At 39.8% G+C, this 18233-nt stretch overlaps 1 protein-coding gene across 6 annotated transcripts in view; it reads right to left on the reverse strand.

Moving 5' to 3' along the window:
* Positions 1–18233, reverse strand: part of PCSK5 (proprotein convertase subtilisin/kexin type 5) — a 444775-nt gene that overhangs the window by 147015 nt on the left and 279527 nt on the right. For 4 of the 6 annotated variants that reach the window (XM_070495324.1, XM_044767585.2, XM_070495325.1 and 1 more), the window contains exons 17-20: positions 16593–16677; positions 12808–12905; positions 12234–12363; positions 11687–11802 (exon numbers count right to left, since the gene is read on the reverse strand). In XM_070495324.1, coding sequence (XP_070351425.1) covers positions 11687–11802; positions 12234–12363; positions 12808–12905; positions 16593–16677 — 429 coding nt within the window. Of the gene's footprint in view, positions 1–7814; positions 8254–11686; positions 11803–12233; positions 12364–12807; positions 12906–16592; positions 16678–18233 lie in introns of those variants that run through there. The other 2 variants (XM_044767583.2, XR_011497225.1) reach the window with 2 other exon arrangements.

The raw sequence follows: 18233 nt of genomic DNA on the forward strand, positions 1-18233 counted from the left end.
ACAAAGCACTATGTGGCTATGGCGTGTAGTCCTGGGTGGGAGTTGCTCTATTTGCAAGACACAACATGGACCCTGGACCAGACATCGCCAGCTAAAATGTATAATCCTGATGCAAGCTCCGTGGTCAAGGCCTGAAAGTTGTTTTGACAGACATCTTTCTTGGCGCTTGTATTTCTCCTTCTGAAGACTCTGATATCAGATTGTCTGGGTTTAAGTTAATTCTAGGTCTTTCTTTTACCATTGGGGTGCCTTAGGTATTTACCTTATCTCCTTCTTCATTTGTAAAAAGAGGACAGAATCAGGCAGTTGGGAGTATTGAATGAAACAACATATGGAAAGAATTTAGTGCTTAGCACATCGGAAGTACTCCTTATATGAGAGTTATTATTATTATTATTGTTTGGTGCTAGCACATTACTTTCTTTCCTTTTTTGCTCTCCCTGGTAATGACAGTTTAGAGGGCAAACGGTTTTCTCTTAGAAGAAAAGAAGATTCAAAGCAGACCCTTGTCCCCAAGTCTGGTCTTGCAAATAGGTCTTGCCTCTTTGTTGCTCTGGCCATGGGCATCACAGTGAAGAGAAGTTCTGGGCTCCCTCCTCCTGTGTGAGCTCACCTGAGACCAGAGCTCGGCTTAGTACCCTGTTCTTTCATTTAGCTGGCTCAATGTGGCCATCAATGTCCTGGGGACTGAAGCAAATATGGGCTCCTCAGCTTTCTATCTAAATGAATATGTTGGCTGGAGGCCACATGTTGACTAGACAGGGTCCTTAAGTAAGCCAACTAGCCTCTCTGAAAAGAGCATTGATGACTCTGATGACAAGAAGGTGAAGGAAGGGCAACAGCCCATCCAAAGCCTTTACAAGTTGGCCTTGGTGGTCTTTGCATCCACTCTCTCCAGCTGCCCCCCCGCCCACTTGCTGCCATCTCAGTTCACAAGCCCTGTGAGGGTGTTGTCTTTGCACCAGTTCTCTCTCACGTAATCTTCTTAAACATCCTCGCCATCTTTGACTTACAAATTCCCACTTATCCTTCAAGACTCAGGTCAAATGCCATTTTCTCTGAAGTCTTTTTATTGGTTCATTCCAGAAATATTTATTAAGCAAGACACCGTGTTAGACATATAAGATAGAGCTGTGAACAAGATGGACAAAACTGCAGCTCTCGCGGTGCTGACATTCCAGTGGGACAGACTGATAATAAACAATTAAAAGAACCATAGAGTGTCATGCTGTGATAAGTGCTATGAAAGACCAGAATAGGAGGGCAGGTGTGGGGGGAGTGGTGGAGGGAGCTGCTTTCCAAGGAGCTATCTTTGAACTGAGATCTGTAGGATGAGAAGAAACAAGCAATGTGAAGAGCGGGGGTCTTGATGCACAAACAAGCTGGTTTTGTTTGAATAACAAAAAGGAAGTTAGCATAACTAGAACATGACGAGCAAGGGGGAAGGCAGCAGAAGAAGAGATCAGAAAGATCTCAGGTAAGGAGTTCAGATTTTATTCTGAGTGAATAGAGATGGGGGAGGAAGTCTGATTTTGTATTTGTAATAGCACTCTGCTATCTGTGTGGAGAATGGATGGGTGAGAAGAGAAAAAAAGAGAAAAGAGGGATGGAGGGGAGAGAAGCAGGGAGCCTAGTTAGGAGGTTCCTGCAGTCCAGGATGGGGATGATGGTGGTTTGACCCCAGATTACAACTATGGACTGGGTAGCAGAGCATTTAGAGATGTATTGTGGAGGTGTGGTTACTGGGGTCTTGCTGAGGGATTGAACTTAGGGGTGAAAAAGGAGGAATCCTAGGTTTCGGGTTTGAGCAACTGGGTGGATGGATGGTACTGTAATGATGGGAGAGATTTAGCGGTACTGATGTTTAGGGAATGGGGAGTCTGAAGTCTGTTTTGGACGTGTTAATTTTGAGATGCCTATTAGACATCTGAAGGGAAATATCAAGTAGCTATTTGGATCTACAGATGTGATTCTTGAGGGAAGAGATCAGGAATATAGACATAAACACAATCTCCCCCACCCCCAGCATGAATAGTGAATTTCTCCCTCCTTTGCAGGGTTATATTAAGATCCCAAGAGATCCTAGGTTCTCCTACTTCTGTAGGTTCCACATCATATCAAACATATCAAAATTTACCTTTATCCTACATTAAACTTAACTATACATGATTTCTTAAGAGTTGAGTTACAATTGACTAGTTTGGCATATTGCATTTGGTAGATATTTAATTAAAATATCATTTGATTTTGCACATTTTAGAGGTAACTCTTTTTTTTTTTGGTTAGGAAGATTGGCCCTGAGCTGACATCTGTTGCCAATATTTACTTTTTGCTTGAGGAAGATTGGCACTGAGCTAACATCTGTGGGAATCTTCCTCCATTTGGTATGTGGGATGCCACCACAGCATGGCTTGATGAGCAGTGGTTAGGTCCATGCCTGGGATCTGAACCTGTGAACCCTGGGCCACCAAAGTAGAGAATGTGAACTTAACAACTAGGCCACTGGCCTGGCACCAGAGGTAACTCTATTTTTAATGTTTCACATTATGTATTTCTGGATGCTCTTGGAACACTTGTAGTGTAAGGGCATGGGACCTTAACTGGTAAAATGAGCTTACCCCTCTGGACTTCCAACAATATTTTTTAACTTAAATGGCTTCATATTATAACCATGTGTTTTTGTGTTTGTTTCCCTCATTAGACTACAAGCTTGAAGAGAGCAAGGAGGACCTCAGAGCTTGGTATGTGACAAGGACTCAATGTCTATTTATGGAAACAATTAATTTGAGCTCATAAGGAGAAAGAGCCAGGTCCAGGGATACAGTGCACTTTCTATCTGCACATGGGAAAAGGGCTCTTCCCCCTTGCCTCGCAACATATGTAATATGGACTTGTTTCTTCTTTGGCACTCTTAAAAAGGAGGCAGTGTTGTGCAGAAGGTCGATGCTATGGGCTTGAATCCCAGCCACACCCCTTACTAGCTCTGAATCTTGCATCAGGAAGTTAATCTCTATAGGCCTCTGATTTTTGTGTGGGCCAAATTAAATAAAGCCATTTTAGTAAAACTCTGTCAGCCTTAAAATGCTGTGTTCTTAAAATAATGTATTCTTTTCTAAAATGAAAAACGATGTTATAATTCAGGCCTCAGGGAATGTTTCTGGAAATTTCTAGAAGTGGGAACGCAAAATATCTCTTGTTGCCTGACACCTCGCCCTGAAAAAGTAACAACTGGCCCCAAACAATGGCCCTTTAGAGAGATCCTGTAAGAAAATTCTTCAGTAATAAGACAGTCAAACATCCTTTTAAATCCCTTCAGGTAGCGAGTGGAAGGAACTGCTGGCAGCCTCAGCTCGCAGACTGGCCCTCTGATACCTAGTGATGCTGCTTAACTGTATCCTCCTTGCCCAAGAATTGACTGTGGGCCAGATCTTTTCCTCTTGTGACGAAGAGGAGACATGATTATATGGGTTACAGCCCCATTTCTAGGTGCCAAGTAGCTCTAATGAGCCACAGTGAAATTAAGTCCATCTTGGCTATGCCCTGCTAAATTTGTCAATGGCTCCAAAGTATTCCCAAGAACTTCAGATTTTATGGGTTTGCAGCAAAAATAATATTTGGAAATGTATGTCAACCAGGGAAGAGAAGCAGGCTTATACTTTCTGTCATCAACACGTATTGAGTTGGGGCCCAGGGCCCAGCTTGGGCCAGGTGAGGTCAAACTGCAGCTGGCCTTTGTGCTCCCTCTGCCATTTTGTATTAGAGGATGGAAGGGGGGAGTGTTGAACTGCTCAGACCAGGGTTTAAAATTGCCTCCAATTTTCTCCATATTCATCATGCTGCTGTCATTGCCCTTTGTGTGATGCTGAATGACAATATGAAAGCAGGTAAGAATGCATGCCTACTTATCTTTTAGTTCCATGATATCCTTTTTACACGAGGGGGATAATGTGTTAACTATTTCCAGGCTCAGATGTGCCTAAAGTATTGATCACTTGACTGAGAAACTTTAATTTAGTGGTTACTACAACAATTCTATCCTTTCTCTAGCAAGTACTCAGTTTGCAACTTAAAATGAAGGGTAGATTGTTGAGTGGAATATGATGAATCTGATAGAAGATAGCAGGGTGATGATACGCCCCTCATACTGGAAAGTGAGAAAATTTTCATCAATCTACAGACGGATACTGATGATTAGCAAGGTCTTCCATGGGTGTGGGAGTTGAGGAGGACAGGCACAGTATCCGTCTTCCGGAAAATGTTAAAATGTAGATTCTTCTTGGCTAATGCATCAAATAAATGTCGACTCATTGTCCTTTGTAGCAACGGACTAATTAGATTAAATCCATTAAAACAGTTCACTGCTCCCCTGAACATCCCTTACGCAGCAAGTTCACTGGTAATGTTCCTCCTGTTCTTGTCCCATCTGCTTTAGTGGAGCCTTAGCCATCCTCCCGGACCCAATTCCAGTTCCACCTGCTCTAGGAATCTCGCTCTGACCAGTCCAATTCAAAGGAATTTCTTCTTGTCTGAAATTAACAACTTAGTGTCCCATTCGAGATTTAGAATTCAGTACTCGGTGTTAACTGTCTTACGTTAAATTTTGTTTTTATTTTTCTGAGTTGGATTATGTAACCTCAATCAATTGATTTCAAGTTTATATGCCTCAGCTCTCTCATTTGTAAACGCAGGATAATACATGTACCTCTGCTCCAGAGTTCTCGTGAGAATTGAGAGGTATTTATATCAGTAGTATATACTCTATATTCTCATATTTGCAGCACATAGTAAGTGGTTAATAAAATTAGTTTCTCCCCATCCCTATAATGGGACTTCTAGACAGCAGAGACTCTCTCTTGCACTTTTTGTATCCCCAGATCTTTAATCCTGACTCAAGCTCAATTTGTTTATTGCTTTTGCTGATTTCCCATTTCTTTTCCCAGAAGGCAGGGCACTGAGCCTTCAAGGCTGGAGACTGCAACTCAAGCAGGGTTCAAAAAGATCTATAATCTATCGCTGTCTTTTTTTTGCTACCTATTCAGTCCCACCCCATGTCACGTACGAGAGGTTTATTTTGGACAAAGTCATCTTCTGTGCATCCAGGGATACAGCTGCTGTCAATTTTATACAGGCTATCAGCAAAGCCAACAAGGCTGTCTGCTCTTTAAACAGCTTTCACGCTTGCCACCAACCTGTGCCCAGCCCCTTGGTCCCCACCCCTCCACACACCCACTGGTGGAAGTGTGGGAGTCCATGACCTGGGGGAAGCCCAGGGAAAGAGCCCAGATGGCCAACACACTGGAGGTGGCATCTGCACAATCTGATAGAAACTGTACCAAGCTTTCATAGATCTTTTTTCACAACCTGCTTTCTAAAAATGAGATTTGACATATATCCATGACCATATCTAACCTGTCCTTTTCTTAGATTGTTCTGTTACTTTCTCCCTCCTTTTCAATTCCCACCTCTGCTCACCCTTTCTTCTCCATCTTTATTTAGATGTTTCACTCATCTCCGCCTTTTCCTTCACATTCAGCTTCTATGTGGAAACAGAGAAGTTTCTCATCACCTCACCCTTTCAGAGATGTTTACACATGGGTATGAACAGATCAAATAAACAGGAACTTAGGTTAATTTAATAGAAAAAATAAAATATGGAATAACATTGATTTTGGCCAGTATCAATTACAACCATTCTACTATATTTTACAAAAAAACAACTGAACATTTTACACATGTACAGTATTTTTCAGTAAAAGTGGATTTGGATTTAACAATGGATCACTAATTAAAAATAAAAGACAAAAGAGAACAGAAGATAGGACTTTTGTCTCTAGAAGGTTAGAGCATCTGTTAAGTCTCCAAACTTTGTACTATCTATTACATATATCTCATTATGAATATATATATTTATACATAATATATAACATTAACTTAAACTTTGAAAGCATTATGTTCTAGTTAATAATATTCTGTAGATAAACGAGGCAGTAACACACTAGTAGTTAAACCAGTATTTCCACGATGTGCGCCTGCATGGTCAGTGGGAAATGGAACACACATTGGTGGACCCCAATGAATTTGGCTATCATATTGATGGTTATTGTCTACGAACACAGACATCATTTTTAACTTTCTTACCATAGTAACTTTGTGCCTCAAATATTATGGGCCGGTTCAGTTAAATGGATTCCTTGGCAGGCAAATCTGGTTTCTCCATCTGCTTGACCTTGCTTTAGGCTCGTGCTTACATTTGTCCATTTAGAGACTGTGCCCTTCAATTTAAGACTTTACATGCTATACCCAGGATTAACCTGCTTTCTTTGGGTCAGAAGGGCCTGTAGTGTCATGAAGAGGAAAATTGCTCAGCAAAATCAGTTGATTCCCTAGTTATTTATGAATCATTATGTGACTCAGTATCACTACAATGCTATTAAGAGGGTCATTAGACTATTTACTTATTATTCACCTTGGGTTGGATGTTAACTTGGATGTCTAGGAATATTTTCAAGGTAGGCTTTTTACCAGCTTACTGCTTGGATGGGGACCTTAGCATCCACTTCCCAGCTCTTTCCCAGGATAATCTATGTTAATATCATTCCTCTTCTCAGCCGTGAGGCCAGTGACATCTTGGCAGTGAGGCTTTCAGAAGCCTAAAGCTTGCAAGATGGCTGGTCACTCCCAAAGCAAATGAGGTCACCAATGGAGCTTTGATATGAAAAATGAAGAAACTTGGTCTCAGTCTATCCTCCCCTAAACAGAGAAATCCAGAATTGGTAAAATGATCTATCAGGCTTCCTTATTTCTCACCACTGATCCAAAACAGTTTTCACATAATTCAGTCTGCTAGATTCCAAGATGTGTTTGGGGAGTCATAGAAAACCAGTGAAGATATTTCCAAGAAAACAGATCATCTCAATGACATTCAGTGGACAGGTGTGTCATAGCACGGTTACAGAGGGACAGAGGAATGGGGAAATAACAGAACCAGGAGGGTACGATCATGCCGCTCATATTCAATTTCCAGTTTTATTTTCTTCAAATGACAAGATGAAAAAATTTCTAATAAGCACCATTGAAAAACGTTGCCCGGCCAACTTGGGCACGAGCTTAAATATTATTTAAATAAATTCCATTTTTTAAAAAATACAGGACCTTTTAGAAACTTTTGACTCCAGGAAGACATTTCCTGCAATATATCCAAAATGCTACCCATCAGCACAAATGGAATTTCTGATGGCCTTTAAAAAAAACGCTATGGGGATAATGGCCAGATAGCACCAAGAGATTGTGCAGGGTTTACAAAGTGAACACTCTGGATCTCGGGGGAGCTGGATCAGTCGCAGCTATTTTGTGTAACTTTGCACTCTGTCCATCACCAATTTGACTATGCAGAGCAATCCCATTTGACTAGCTGTGTGTAAAGAAAACCCAATCTACAATGGAAAAGCCACTAGCAGCAAGTCTATCTGATGAAACCAGTGGAGCAGACTTATTGAGTGGGTATAATGCCAAAACCAGCGCATAATGCATGAAGAAAATTATGTGTGGAAAGTATCAATGTTCAACTGTGAAAAAACTAAGACAAACAACACTGAACACAACTCTGCGGGATGTTCTTAATGCCCTTTGGTCCAGTTTTCTGCCATTTCCCCCAACGGTGGACTCAAGCATGAAAAATGACTGACGCAAGAGCTTTCTGTTTCGTTTTGATCTACGCCTGCTCTTGGGATGTTTCTGAAAGGTATTTTTAGGCGTCTCAAAGGGGAAACAAGCAAGTAAATGCAAAAGGAAAAAAATGGACCTTCAAAACGAGGGCAGGAAATCAAATCTTTACTTTAACGTCAAATTTTGGCATCAAATGCTTTGGTCATACAATACTGTCTCTGTGGTTCTGGCTGTTTAGCACTAAACACCCAGTTATAAAAGGTAGGCTTGTTGTAGGTTTATTTTTTTTTCCATTTAAGTTCTGACAAAACAGTTCACCATCTCCCTGCACAAATTTGAGAGAGAGAGAGAAAGAGAGCAAGAAAGAGAGAGGTGGCTTGCTTTTTTTTTTTTGCTTGTTTTTTTTTTCTTTTTAATAATAATATGGAGTAATCTATAAGTCTACAGGAACAAAGAAATCTAGGATGGCAGCTCAGCCTTGGAATGTACATGTTTTGCAGCAAAGTTGTTGAAGAACCTTCCGTTGGCACAGATTGTTCTTTTTCACTAGCATACAGAAGCCTCCTTCGGCCCAGGACTCTTCCGTTGCTTTTCCAGGAAGTCAGCATGAGAGGGGGGGAGTTGAGGACGTGAGCAGCATGATGGACACACACGGGAGAAGGTTTTGATTGGCCAGAGAGGTAGATTGAGGGATTGGAAGAGATCATTCAGGAGTAGTCAACAAGGAGGAAATTGGGTCCACCCAAAGTGATTTCAGTCAACAGCATTGTTTTTCAAGGAGAGACATTGTAGTCCAACGGGAAATGTGATTGGTATCCATTTATGAAAGGAAAAAAAGGTTAGAAAAAGAATAAATTAGCAATCAATAATAATATAAGCAAAGAATTTTTATTTTTAGAATTATCTAGAGCAGAGAGCATACAGTCATTTATACTATATTTCATTGAATCCAAGACACTTGGACTACTTAAGTACTATCACTGATACTGATACTTAAGTACTATCAAGGAAAAAAATGCGTATTAAAGGGTGACACAATATTCACTTATCAGTTAGAATTTTAATGCTTATTGAAAGTATTTGTTAAACTTATATAACAAACTGTTTTATTTCTCTGCATATGCAATAACTCTTCCTTTGAAAATTGAACAGTTTAATTTTTTGAAGCTATTTTGAACTGCACTTAAATTCAACACAAGTAGTAACCATGTGCCTAACTCAGTTGACTAGACAGCTCTGTGACTAAGTCACAGGCAATGACAACTACATCACATCAACCTGCTGGTCAGAAGCAGCTGCAAGCTGCCATGAACTATAAGATGCATCTGATTTCAGAGATGTTAAAATGTAAAAAACATATGTCTTAGAATCACTGAAATATGACAGTTGGAAGAGAATAAATAGCACATCCCTAAATGCAACTGCCACGTGATCTGAAAAGGCTGGTGAGCCATCAACGATCTCTTTATTTAACTGACCTGAAAATGGACTCATCTCACAAATTATGGCTCCTTTTCCACTTTTGCCCACAATCCTGACACTCCACTTTTACCAAAGTGCCACTGGGCACAATTTATCCCATGCTTACAAGGCTTCATGGAAAGCAGTTAAAGCATCACAAACCTTGAAAAGCCTGGTACCAAGTGCTATGGGTGAAAACTTCAGGTCACAGTGTTATCTCCTGGGTCAGTCACTTAAAAATCTTCCTCCATTTTCAGGTTATGAACTTAGGAAAATTCTGGTCATATTTAGATACAGGGGAACCCTGTTTTTAAGGAAGGGTAAGGAGCACTTTCTGGTAACTAAAAAGTGATACTTACACGGTCCTGGGGGTGCCATCACCCCATCCTCTCACCCCAGTGTTGTGTGGTGAGAATCGGCCCTGGCCAAGAAAACCTTGAACACAGAGCCTGAGTGGGTCTGCCCATCCCTGCCAGACCCGTCATACATCAGAAAAGCTATGAAGATGCAAAGTCACCTATGACGCTCCATGGTAACGAGACCATAAATCATGTTCTGTCAGTGCCATTGCGTGCTCAGTTCTTTTTGATATCTTTCTGAGATTCCTAATAGTGAGTTGTAGAATAACCATATGAAGTCAATAATAGTATTCTCCTCATTTTTTACAGATGAGGGGAGTGAGGCCCAGAGAAATTCACAGCCTGTTCAAGGTCTGGAGCCCGGATATGAATGACAGCATTCTGACTCCTGAATCTACATTCTCCCAACCACAGCACTATTCTGCCTCTTGTGAAATTTCTAGAAGAGAAGCCATTCAAAAGAAGACAAAGAATAAACCCAGGGGAATGATCTTATCAAGGAAGACTGTTCCAAATGCATACTTTCTTTTTTACTTCTGTATTTTTATACCAATCCAAAGATGTTTAGAACAACAATGGTTCAAAACAATTTCTTTCTACATCATTGAGATGTATTGCCTACATAAAGTCTAGGCACAAATTTTAGGGCCCCCTCAGCATGAATTATAATAAGAGTCAAAGTTCACAAAATGTTGGAGTTGGAATAATCTAAGTTCATTCATTTTTCAGATGGGGAAGCTGAGGCTTAGAGAAGTGAGGGAACTTGGCATTCGCCAAATTATCAGGGAGAATGGAGTAGTAGAGGTTCCCAAAGCTGGCTGCAGATTAGAAACACTTAGGAAGCTTCTAAAACTGTCCCTGCTCAGGCTGCACCCCAAGACCGATTCACTCTGAATTGGAGAAGGTGTGAGGTCCTGGCATTTTGGCTGAGAGTCACTGGTGCAAAGGAAAGAAAAATGGACCACCATTCGGAAGCCTGAAGTTCTATACTTGGTTCTACTGTTATTTCCTAGCCTCATGGATTTAACGAAAGATTCAGATGCCATTTCATTATTATTCACATATGAAAATTATAAACAATCCAAATAATAGAGTGGCAATGAACTGTGGCATCTCCACATGAATTTTATGCTGTTATTAAAAGTGAAGTCTCTGAAGACTTTGTAAAAACATGGGATTCTGTTTATATCTAGTGCTTAGTGCCAAAAGCAGGATACAGAATTCCATGTTCATGATTTTTAAAAAATTTGGTAGAAAGTACAAATGGCAAGAGACTAGAAAATAAATACATCAAAAACTAATTGGAAAAGGCTACATGTTGTATGATTCTAATATAGTCATGTTTTGGTCAATGATGAACTGCATATACAACCATGGTCCCATAAGATTAGTACCATGTAGCCTAGGTGTGTAGCAGGCTGTACCATCTAGGTTTGTGAAGTACACTCTATGATATTCACATAACAATGAAATAGCCTAATGATGCATTTCTCAGAATGTATCCCCATTGTTAAGCGACACATGACTGTATAGGACATTCTGGAAAAGGTAAATCTATGGAAAAGTAAAAAAATCAGTGGCTTCCAGGGAATACAGGGGGAAAAGGATGGACAGGCAAAGCAAAGAGGAATTTTAGGGCAGTGAAACTGTTCTGTATACACTACAGTGTAATGGTGGATACACGTCTCTGTATGTTCTATGGGTTTGGACAAATGTACAACACCAAGAGGGAACCCTAAAGTACACTATGGACCATGCATGATAATGCTGTGTCAGTGTAGGTTCATTGACTGTAACAGATGTACCACTCTGGTGCAGGATGCTGATAGTGGGGGAGGCTGTGCCAGTGTGTGGGGTCAGGGGATATACGGGAACTCTGCACTTTCTGCTCAATTTTGCTGTGAATCTAAAACTCTAATGTTTTAAAAAACAAAGTTTCTTAATCAAAAAAAGTTAACTGGCGCCGTCTTGGCCAGTAGGACTATGTGATTTATTTCTTCTTGCAATGAAAAATACCCAAAAAAACAAAAACCAAAACCCATTGAGGGCATAAGTTCAAGGTGAGCAAATGCCGGCAAGATATCAGGCATGTCCTATCTTATGCATGCTTGATAGTTTCTTTTTTAATTGGAAATATATTATACCTGAAAGTAGAAAGATCACACTCTGCTCAGAAGATGAAAATGAGCAGTCGTACTCACCGTCCTTGCAGATGGCTCCCATCTGACACATTCCTAAGTCTAGAAGATACCCACTGGGGCAGCTCGTACAGTTCTTGAACCCTGGACCATTGCACGTCAAACAGCTGGCGTCACATCTATGGGGAAAATGTACAATTTATCATCCTGTCACACACTGGGCACAGGAAAAGATATGTTCACTATCAACCTCTTAATGTCTTAAACTTAACTCTCCCTTTGAAGATAACACAAAAATCTTTTCTTACAATAATTGCTAAGTTTGACAACATTAAAGAAAATCTAGCAGGTAGACAGTGGGACTTTAAAGGAGAGAGAGCGTGTCCTTGAAAGAGAAATATTACTTTAAAGGTTTTAAAGTGCTCCTGAGACAAAAAAAAAAATAAAAGTATCAAAGATAAGTTGGGTTAAAGCTGCAGGGCAGTGGCCTAGGTAAACGTTTGAACCTTACTTTATCACTAATAATTCTAAGCTTCGTATTATTTATGAAGGCAGTCAAATAAGGAACCAAGTATCCAAATGCTAGGGCTTAACAGGAGGCTCCACCTACTTTTTGCAGGATTTGTATCCATTCTCTGAAGACTGGTCGAAGTAATAGCTGATACTACAGCTCTGCACGCATCTCCCATCCTCCATGAAGTAGCCATCTGTGCAGTTAATACACCCATCAGCGCCTGCCCCTGGAAAGCAAGACAAACGCAGGAAACAGAAACAAAAACCTCAGGAGAGGTTGCACCAGGAGCTGCTTCTTGCAAAGTTTGTCAAAATGGCATTAATATGTTGCAATTTTAAGAGTTACCATTTATTATCTGTGGTTTTTCTTACATTCTTCAGGAAAAAAACTTTCTCACTTTAAATTGAACCCATTTGCCAAAAATGTCAAATCTCTTTGGAAAGAGGAGGAGATGTCCCTGAGATATTTAAGTTTCTCCATGAGAACAGGATGCTGATGACTGACTTTCGACGTGAATACATGAATGATTTTGAGAGAATATGTAGAGAAATATTTTTCAAGTAAATGCCGGAGAAACATATCAAGTGAATTTGCATGAGTGATGGCTAAAAACAGATAAAAGCCAAACCAGAGCCAGAGGAATAAACGAAAGGACGGGGGTAGAAGATACCAGCACAAGTGGCACAGAAGCGGTGACAGGGCTGACAGTCCTGGCCATTGAAGTACCGTCCATCCTCACAGGCGACGAAACAGCGGGACCCCTGTAGGCTGAAGACACAGACACAGATTGCTGTGATCAGGTCAAGAGGTAATGAATCCCCAGCTCCACAGGTAACAAATATAGTCCCCCCACCCCCCAGAGACCAGCGGATGTGGCAAAGCTTCAGAGCAGGGGAAACAGTCCTTGTACGCTTTTTTTTTTTTTCCTCCTGATGCCTCTAATGGGGCTTTGTGCCTATAATGATGTCTGGAGCATACACATGTGCTGCAAGCTTTGGGGACATGCCTCTTAATTGTTAGACTGGCTGACACATTCCTTCTTTGCTCAATATCTTACAGCTTGGAGGTTTTTAAAAGTATTTCTTTGAAAAAAGACAGTCACTTTACCTAACAATATGCCTAACAATTCCCTGATATCCAGTATTCATAAAGTGTACTTTATAAAGACACTTCTTATAAAGTGTACCGACATAAATTTAAAAGCAGTGTCATGATTATAAACACAGTAGGACCACGTGGTAAAATGAATTACAATGAATAAGTGTGCAGAACTAACCCTGCCCACCCCCAGCCCAAACTCCCTGGAGCAGCCTTTTTTGTTTTTAAACGTTTCTGATTTTAGTTTTATTGGTCCCCATCAAAACAACAGAATTCGAATATATTTTTTCCTCTACTTCTTGATTTGTTAATTTTAAACTCTAATGAAGAATTCAACAAAATCACTTACCTTCTCCAAGCATCTTAACTTTTCCTAGTTGTCTTATTGTTTAGCATTTCTAGGCATTATCTGTACCATATTTTCTCTAACACTCTTAGATCTTATCTCATGAGTTGCTAGAATGTCAAATGATATTTTTCATAGTCTACAGATTGACTCTTAAAATTAAAAACGGATACATAGAATTTACAACATTTAATATACAAATAGGACTCACTGAATAACTAAATAGTGCAAATGGAACCACACAGAAGGACATGTAATCCTATGTCACCAAGTAGATGATACTAGACGATGGGTATCTAAGCAACAGGGTCAAGTGGTTTCTATTTTCTAACACTCTTCATATTGCTCGAATTCACATCTTACTTGACTGTGCTTTATATATGGATCACACTAACTTTAAAAAGTTAAAGTGATTTTTCCCTATGCTCATTAAACCACTTTGGAAAGAATAAAAGCAAAGTGGATAAAAAAGAACCCAACGCAGTCCTGTTAACGTTTTAATCCATTTTCTTCCAGTATTTTATGTGTATTTTTCTGTGTTTATTCTTAGCCACTATTTAAAAATTTACAGGTCTCTCAAGGCAAAATGGTCCACTCTAGAAGCCCCTGAGGAAGATGCTCGGAGCCTCAAGGAGATGGAGGCAGCAGAACCGGAAGTGCTCTCCATTCAGAGCTCACCGGCCAGGGACAGCTGTCACTGAAAAAGCCAATGAAAGGAAATCCCTTCCCTTTCTGTAGAGCTGGAAAAAATGACACTGCATCAAATGGATCCTTTTGTGGGTGGAAACAGGACCATCAAAAAACTTACAGAAGTTTTAAAAAAGCTGCCTAATTTTTCTAATAAAGGACTTGACTCCTGAGACTGGCATTTATTCAGCAGGAGACAGAGGCTGCACTGTGTGAGGAAGGAATGAACGAAGTAGGATGTGCAACAGAGAGCTGTCACCAGGAACCCGGAAGCTCTCTGCTGCTTCAGGAACACAGGGATGGCAGGGCTAACGAAACTGCTACTCTGAACACCTGGTTCTTTCTGTGATCAACCCGATAGCTTAGACCTGTGCTGGCCCACATGTTCGAGCACTCAGGGCTCCTGAGCGCTTGAAATGGGGCTAGTGTGGCCAAGGGATGGAATTTTAAATTTTACTTAATTTTAATTAATTTCAGTCATAATTTTACAAATTGTCACTTGGTTCAGTTATTGGCAAGATTTTGAGTAAGTCTGGAACAACTTGGCTATATAAAATCTACTTCAACTAAATTTTATAAAATCTAAACAAGTATTTCTCATAAAAAAATTATTGAACGAATTGAGATGTACTTTGGGGTAAAACACACACCAGATTTCGAACAGTTGGTACAAAACCAAAAGAGAAAGTAAAATACCTCACTAAGAGTCTTTTATAGTGATGACATGTTGAAATGATAATATTTCAGATGTATTAGGTTAAATAAAATATTTTATTAAAATTCACCTGTATCTTTTTACTTCTTTTAAATGTGGCTATTGGTATATTTAAAACTAATATATATGGCTCTCATATTTCTATTGGAGAGTGCTGGTTAACTTACTCTATAAAATGTTCCCTAAGAACTATAGGAAATAATCTTGTTCTTTTATTTCTCACATACCAATTATGTGTCAGTTATTGGAATAAATGCCTTGTAAATGTTATCCCAGTTAATCCTTATAATCCAGCAACAGACGAGTTATTATCACTATTTTATAGACAAGAAAACTAAAGCTCAGAGTGGTTAAGTGACTTGGTCAAAATCACACAGAAAAATAGCAGGGGAGGTCCTGAGGCCACATCTATCTTCCTTTTTTTTTTTTTTTACCCCCCCTTCTTTTTATTATACCAATCTGTTCCTTCTCCAGCAAGCATTAGGAGGCTGACTTGACTAATATTTATCAAGACTGAAGTCTTGAGATGAAAGGTGCTAAGCAAACTAACACTAAATCTATTTATTGAAAAAAAAGAATCGATAAATCTAAATAAAAATGGTGTTCCAATTTTAACTAATGTGAAGAATTACTTGAGTGGAAATTTCCTGGGCCCTGCCTATTTCACCTCTGATCAAAGGTGGAAATAAAGGTACATCAGTCCTTAAAAGGGATCGAGCGCAGCAGGATTCTAGCTCCATGTAAACCCAGAGTCCAACCCCTCACTCAGTGCAGGATGTTTGACCCTCTCTATGGGTAGCAAGAGACTAGCAAGTTCATTTGAGCTGCATGATGTTCTCTCACAGTGAATCAACTCTCCGGCTTTAGCAATGAGCAAGTCATCCATTCAAGGAAGACATCTCCAGGTGTTAAATCTCTCTGCATACCATAGCATAATGGAACCAAGCCTGAGGCACTTAAGATAAGAGAATGACTGGCTATATGGAGAGAAATAATAAAGATAAGGGAATAGTTTTCAACCATCAAAGGAATGAATCAGGGGGATTAAACATAATTCATCGGTATTATGTACACAGTAATCCTTGACTGGCACACTGCCGGTCAAAAAGCATGAAGAAAGCCTCTCAAATGGCCATTTTCATTTACCTGTATCTGAGCCATCTTTTCTAAAGAGAATTTTATTTGGTTTATAAACCTTCCTTAGCCAAGATGGCATCTAATATTTCACATATATTGGTAGAGATAATGCAAATAGCAATCAACTGTTTAAATGGGAGTCAAACCAAGGGTAGATGGTAAGAGGGTTATTTATTTATATGTGGGTTTTATTCTTCATTTTATTTATACATTCATACATTGATTAATGATGGGAATATGCTCTGAGAAGTGCATCGTTAGACCCCTTGGTTGCTGTGCGATCAGCATAAAGTCCATTTAACCAAACCTAGATGGTATAGCTTACTACACACCTAGGCTATGTGGTAATAATCTTATGGGACCCCCATCGTACATGCAGTCTGTCATTGACCAAAACGTTGTTATGCAGCGCATGACTGTACTGAGGAGCTCCTTGGGCTGTGTTATTTGATGAAATCCTTCACCCTCTTACCTTAACCCATCCCTACATTCTGTACAGTTGTGGGATTCAGTACACGTCTTGCAATTTTCACTGCATTTCCGGCAAAGATTTTTCTCTGTTTAAAAAAAAAATTAACAAAGTTATAAATCAATCAGTCAACTGGATTCCATAAAAGCATTTGGAAATTTCTAATGTTTGCTAATGTAAGCTATAGAACACATAGCCTTGAGTAGAAAACTGCCGGAAAAGCCCCAGATTCAACATTTGTTATCACTTCTTAACAAAGCTACACACAGGAGGAATTGTAGCACTGGGAAATACCTTAGAGATTCCAACCATTTTGCAGACAAGAGAATTACAGCCCACTTAATTCTTAGTTGGACAGTTTATTGGCTTTTTCCCCCTTCTTCCCATTCTCTCTCCCAAACAGGCTTTCCCAACTTCTGACACTGAAAAACTCACGAATGAGGCTGGGCAGTGCCCTATGTCAGGGTTGGGAGGCCATGCTTGCAGCTGTGAATGACCCCTGTGCTCACAGCTTTTAGGACTACTCTGATGAAATGCACTAGAAAGGGAAACTACGTTTAAGATGGCAAGGTAAGGGTTGCTTATTTATTTCTTGCATTGTCTAGAATAGTGCCTTATACTTTATAGCTGCTGTGGAATTGATATAAATGTTACTGTATTTCAGATAATATCTGTAGTCTGGTGAATAAAAATGTGTTGATTGAACAAATATACTGAATACAACCTTTCCTGTTTAATACCAAACACAGGTCCCCAGTGGGAAAAAACGGCAAATGCATGATTGTTCTATAGCGAAAAATGGTGATTTGTTACATTAAGTAAGGCATTTTTCCTTAGGTGAAATTTTTCTAGAGACTTGATACTTTCTCTGAGATCAAAGTGGATAATAACCACGTATCTGTGTAGAACTGAATGAAGCTTTGTTCATAGGTTTCTCTTCCTTCATCTACTCTTTAAATGTTGGTATTCTTTAGGGTTCCACAGACGAACACTGCAATTATGGATCCCTTTAAGGACCACCTGGAGTTCCGTCTCCTTTCTCAAGTCCGATCCCCACGGCACGAAATATGAAATCCTTTACAACATTCTGGTAGTTATCACATGGTTTCCCCCTCACTGTGTCACTGAGAATACTGGACATGGCACAGGATCTGAGGTCAGATCACCCAGATTTGTGTTCCGCTTTTAGCAGTTCCAGTGGGCAAGTTCAGGGTTTCTGCTCTCCCACTTGTTAGAGATTACAAATGGTGCCTATTTTCAGCTTGTCTCGAGGAGTTAATGAAATTATTCAAGGAGACTGCATGAACTATAAAGCACTGTAAATGTGCTGGCAGTAATTATTAATACTTATGATCACTACATTGTATGTAAATCCATGTACTGAAAGAGAAAACTCTCATAAAAGGCAAAGACACAGAAGGGGAGAGAGGCACAGACCCCTCGTATCAGCAAAGTAATTGCTTGAACAGCCTTCCTTAATTATCCACCTCTCGGGTTCCAGAAAAAGAACTGACTCCCTCAATGATCTTGGTCCTATCATACAGCATCTAGAACCAAATTTCTTTTCCAAGGCTTAGCCTTCTTGATAGAACTTGGAATTTTTTTTTTTCAAGGAATACTGCTTATTTCTGCAGATCCCATATG

This window comes from Equus asinus, chromosome 23 (genome assembly GCF_041296235.1).
Source record: "Equus asinus isolate D_3611 breed Donkey chromosome 23, EquAss-T2T_v2, whole genome shotgun sequence".
Lineage (NCBI taxonomy): Eukaryota > Metazoa > Chordata > Mammalia > Perissodactyla > Equidae > Equus > Equus asinus.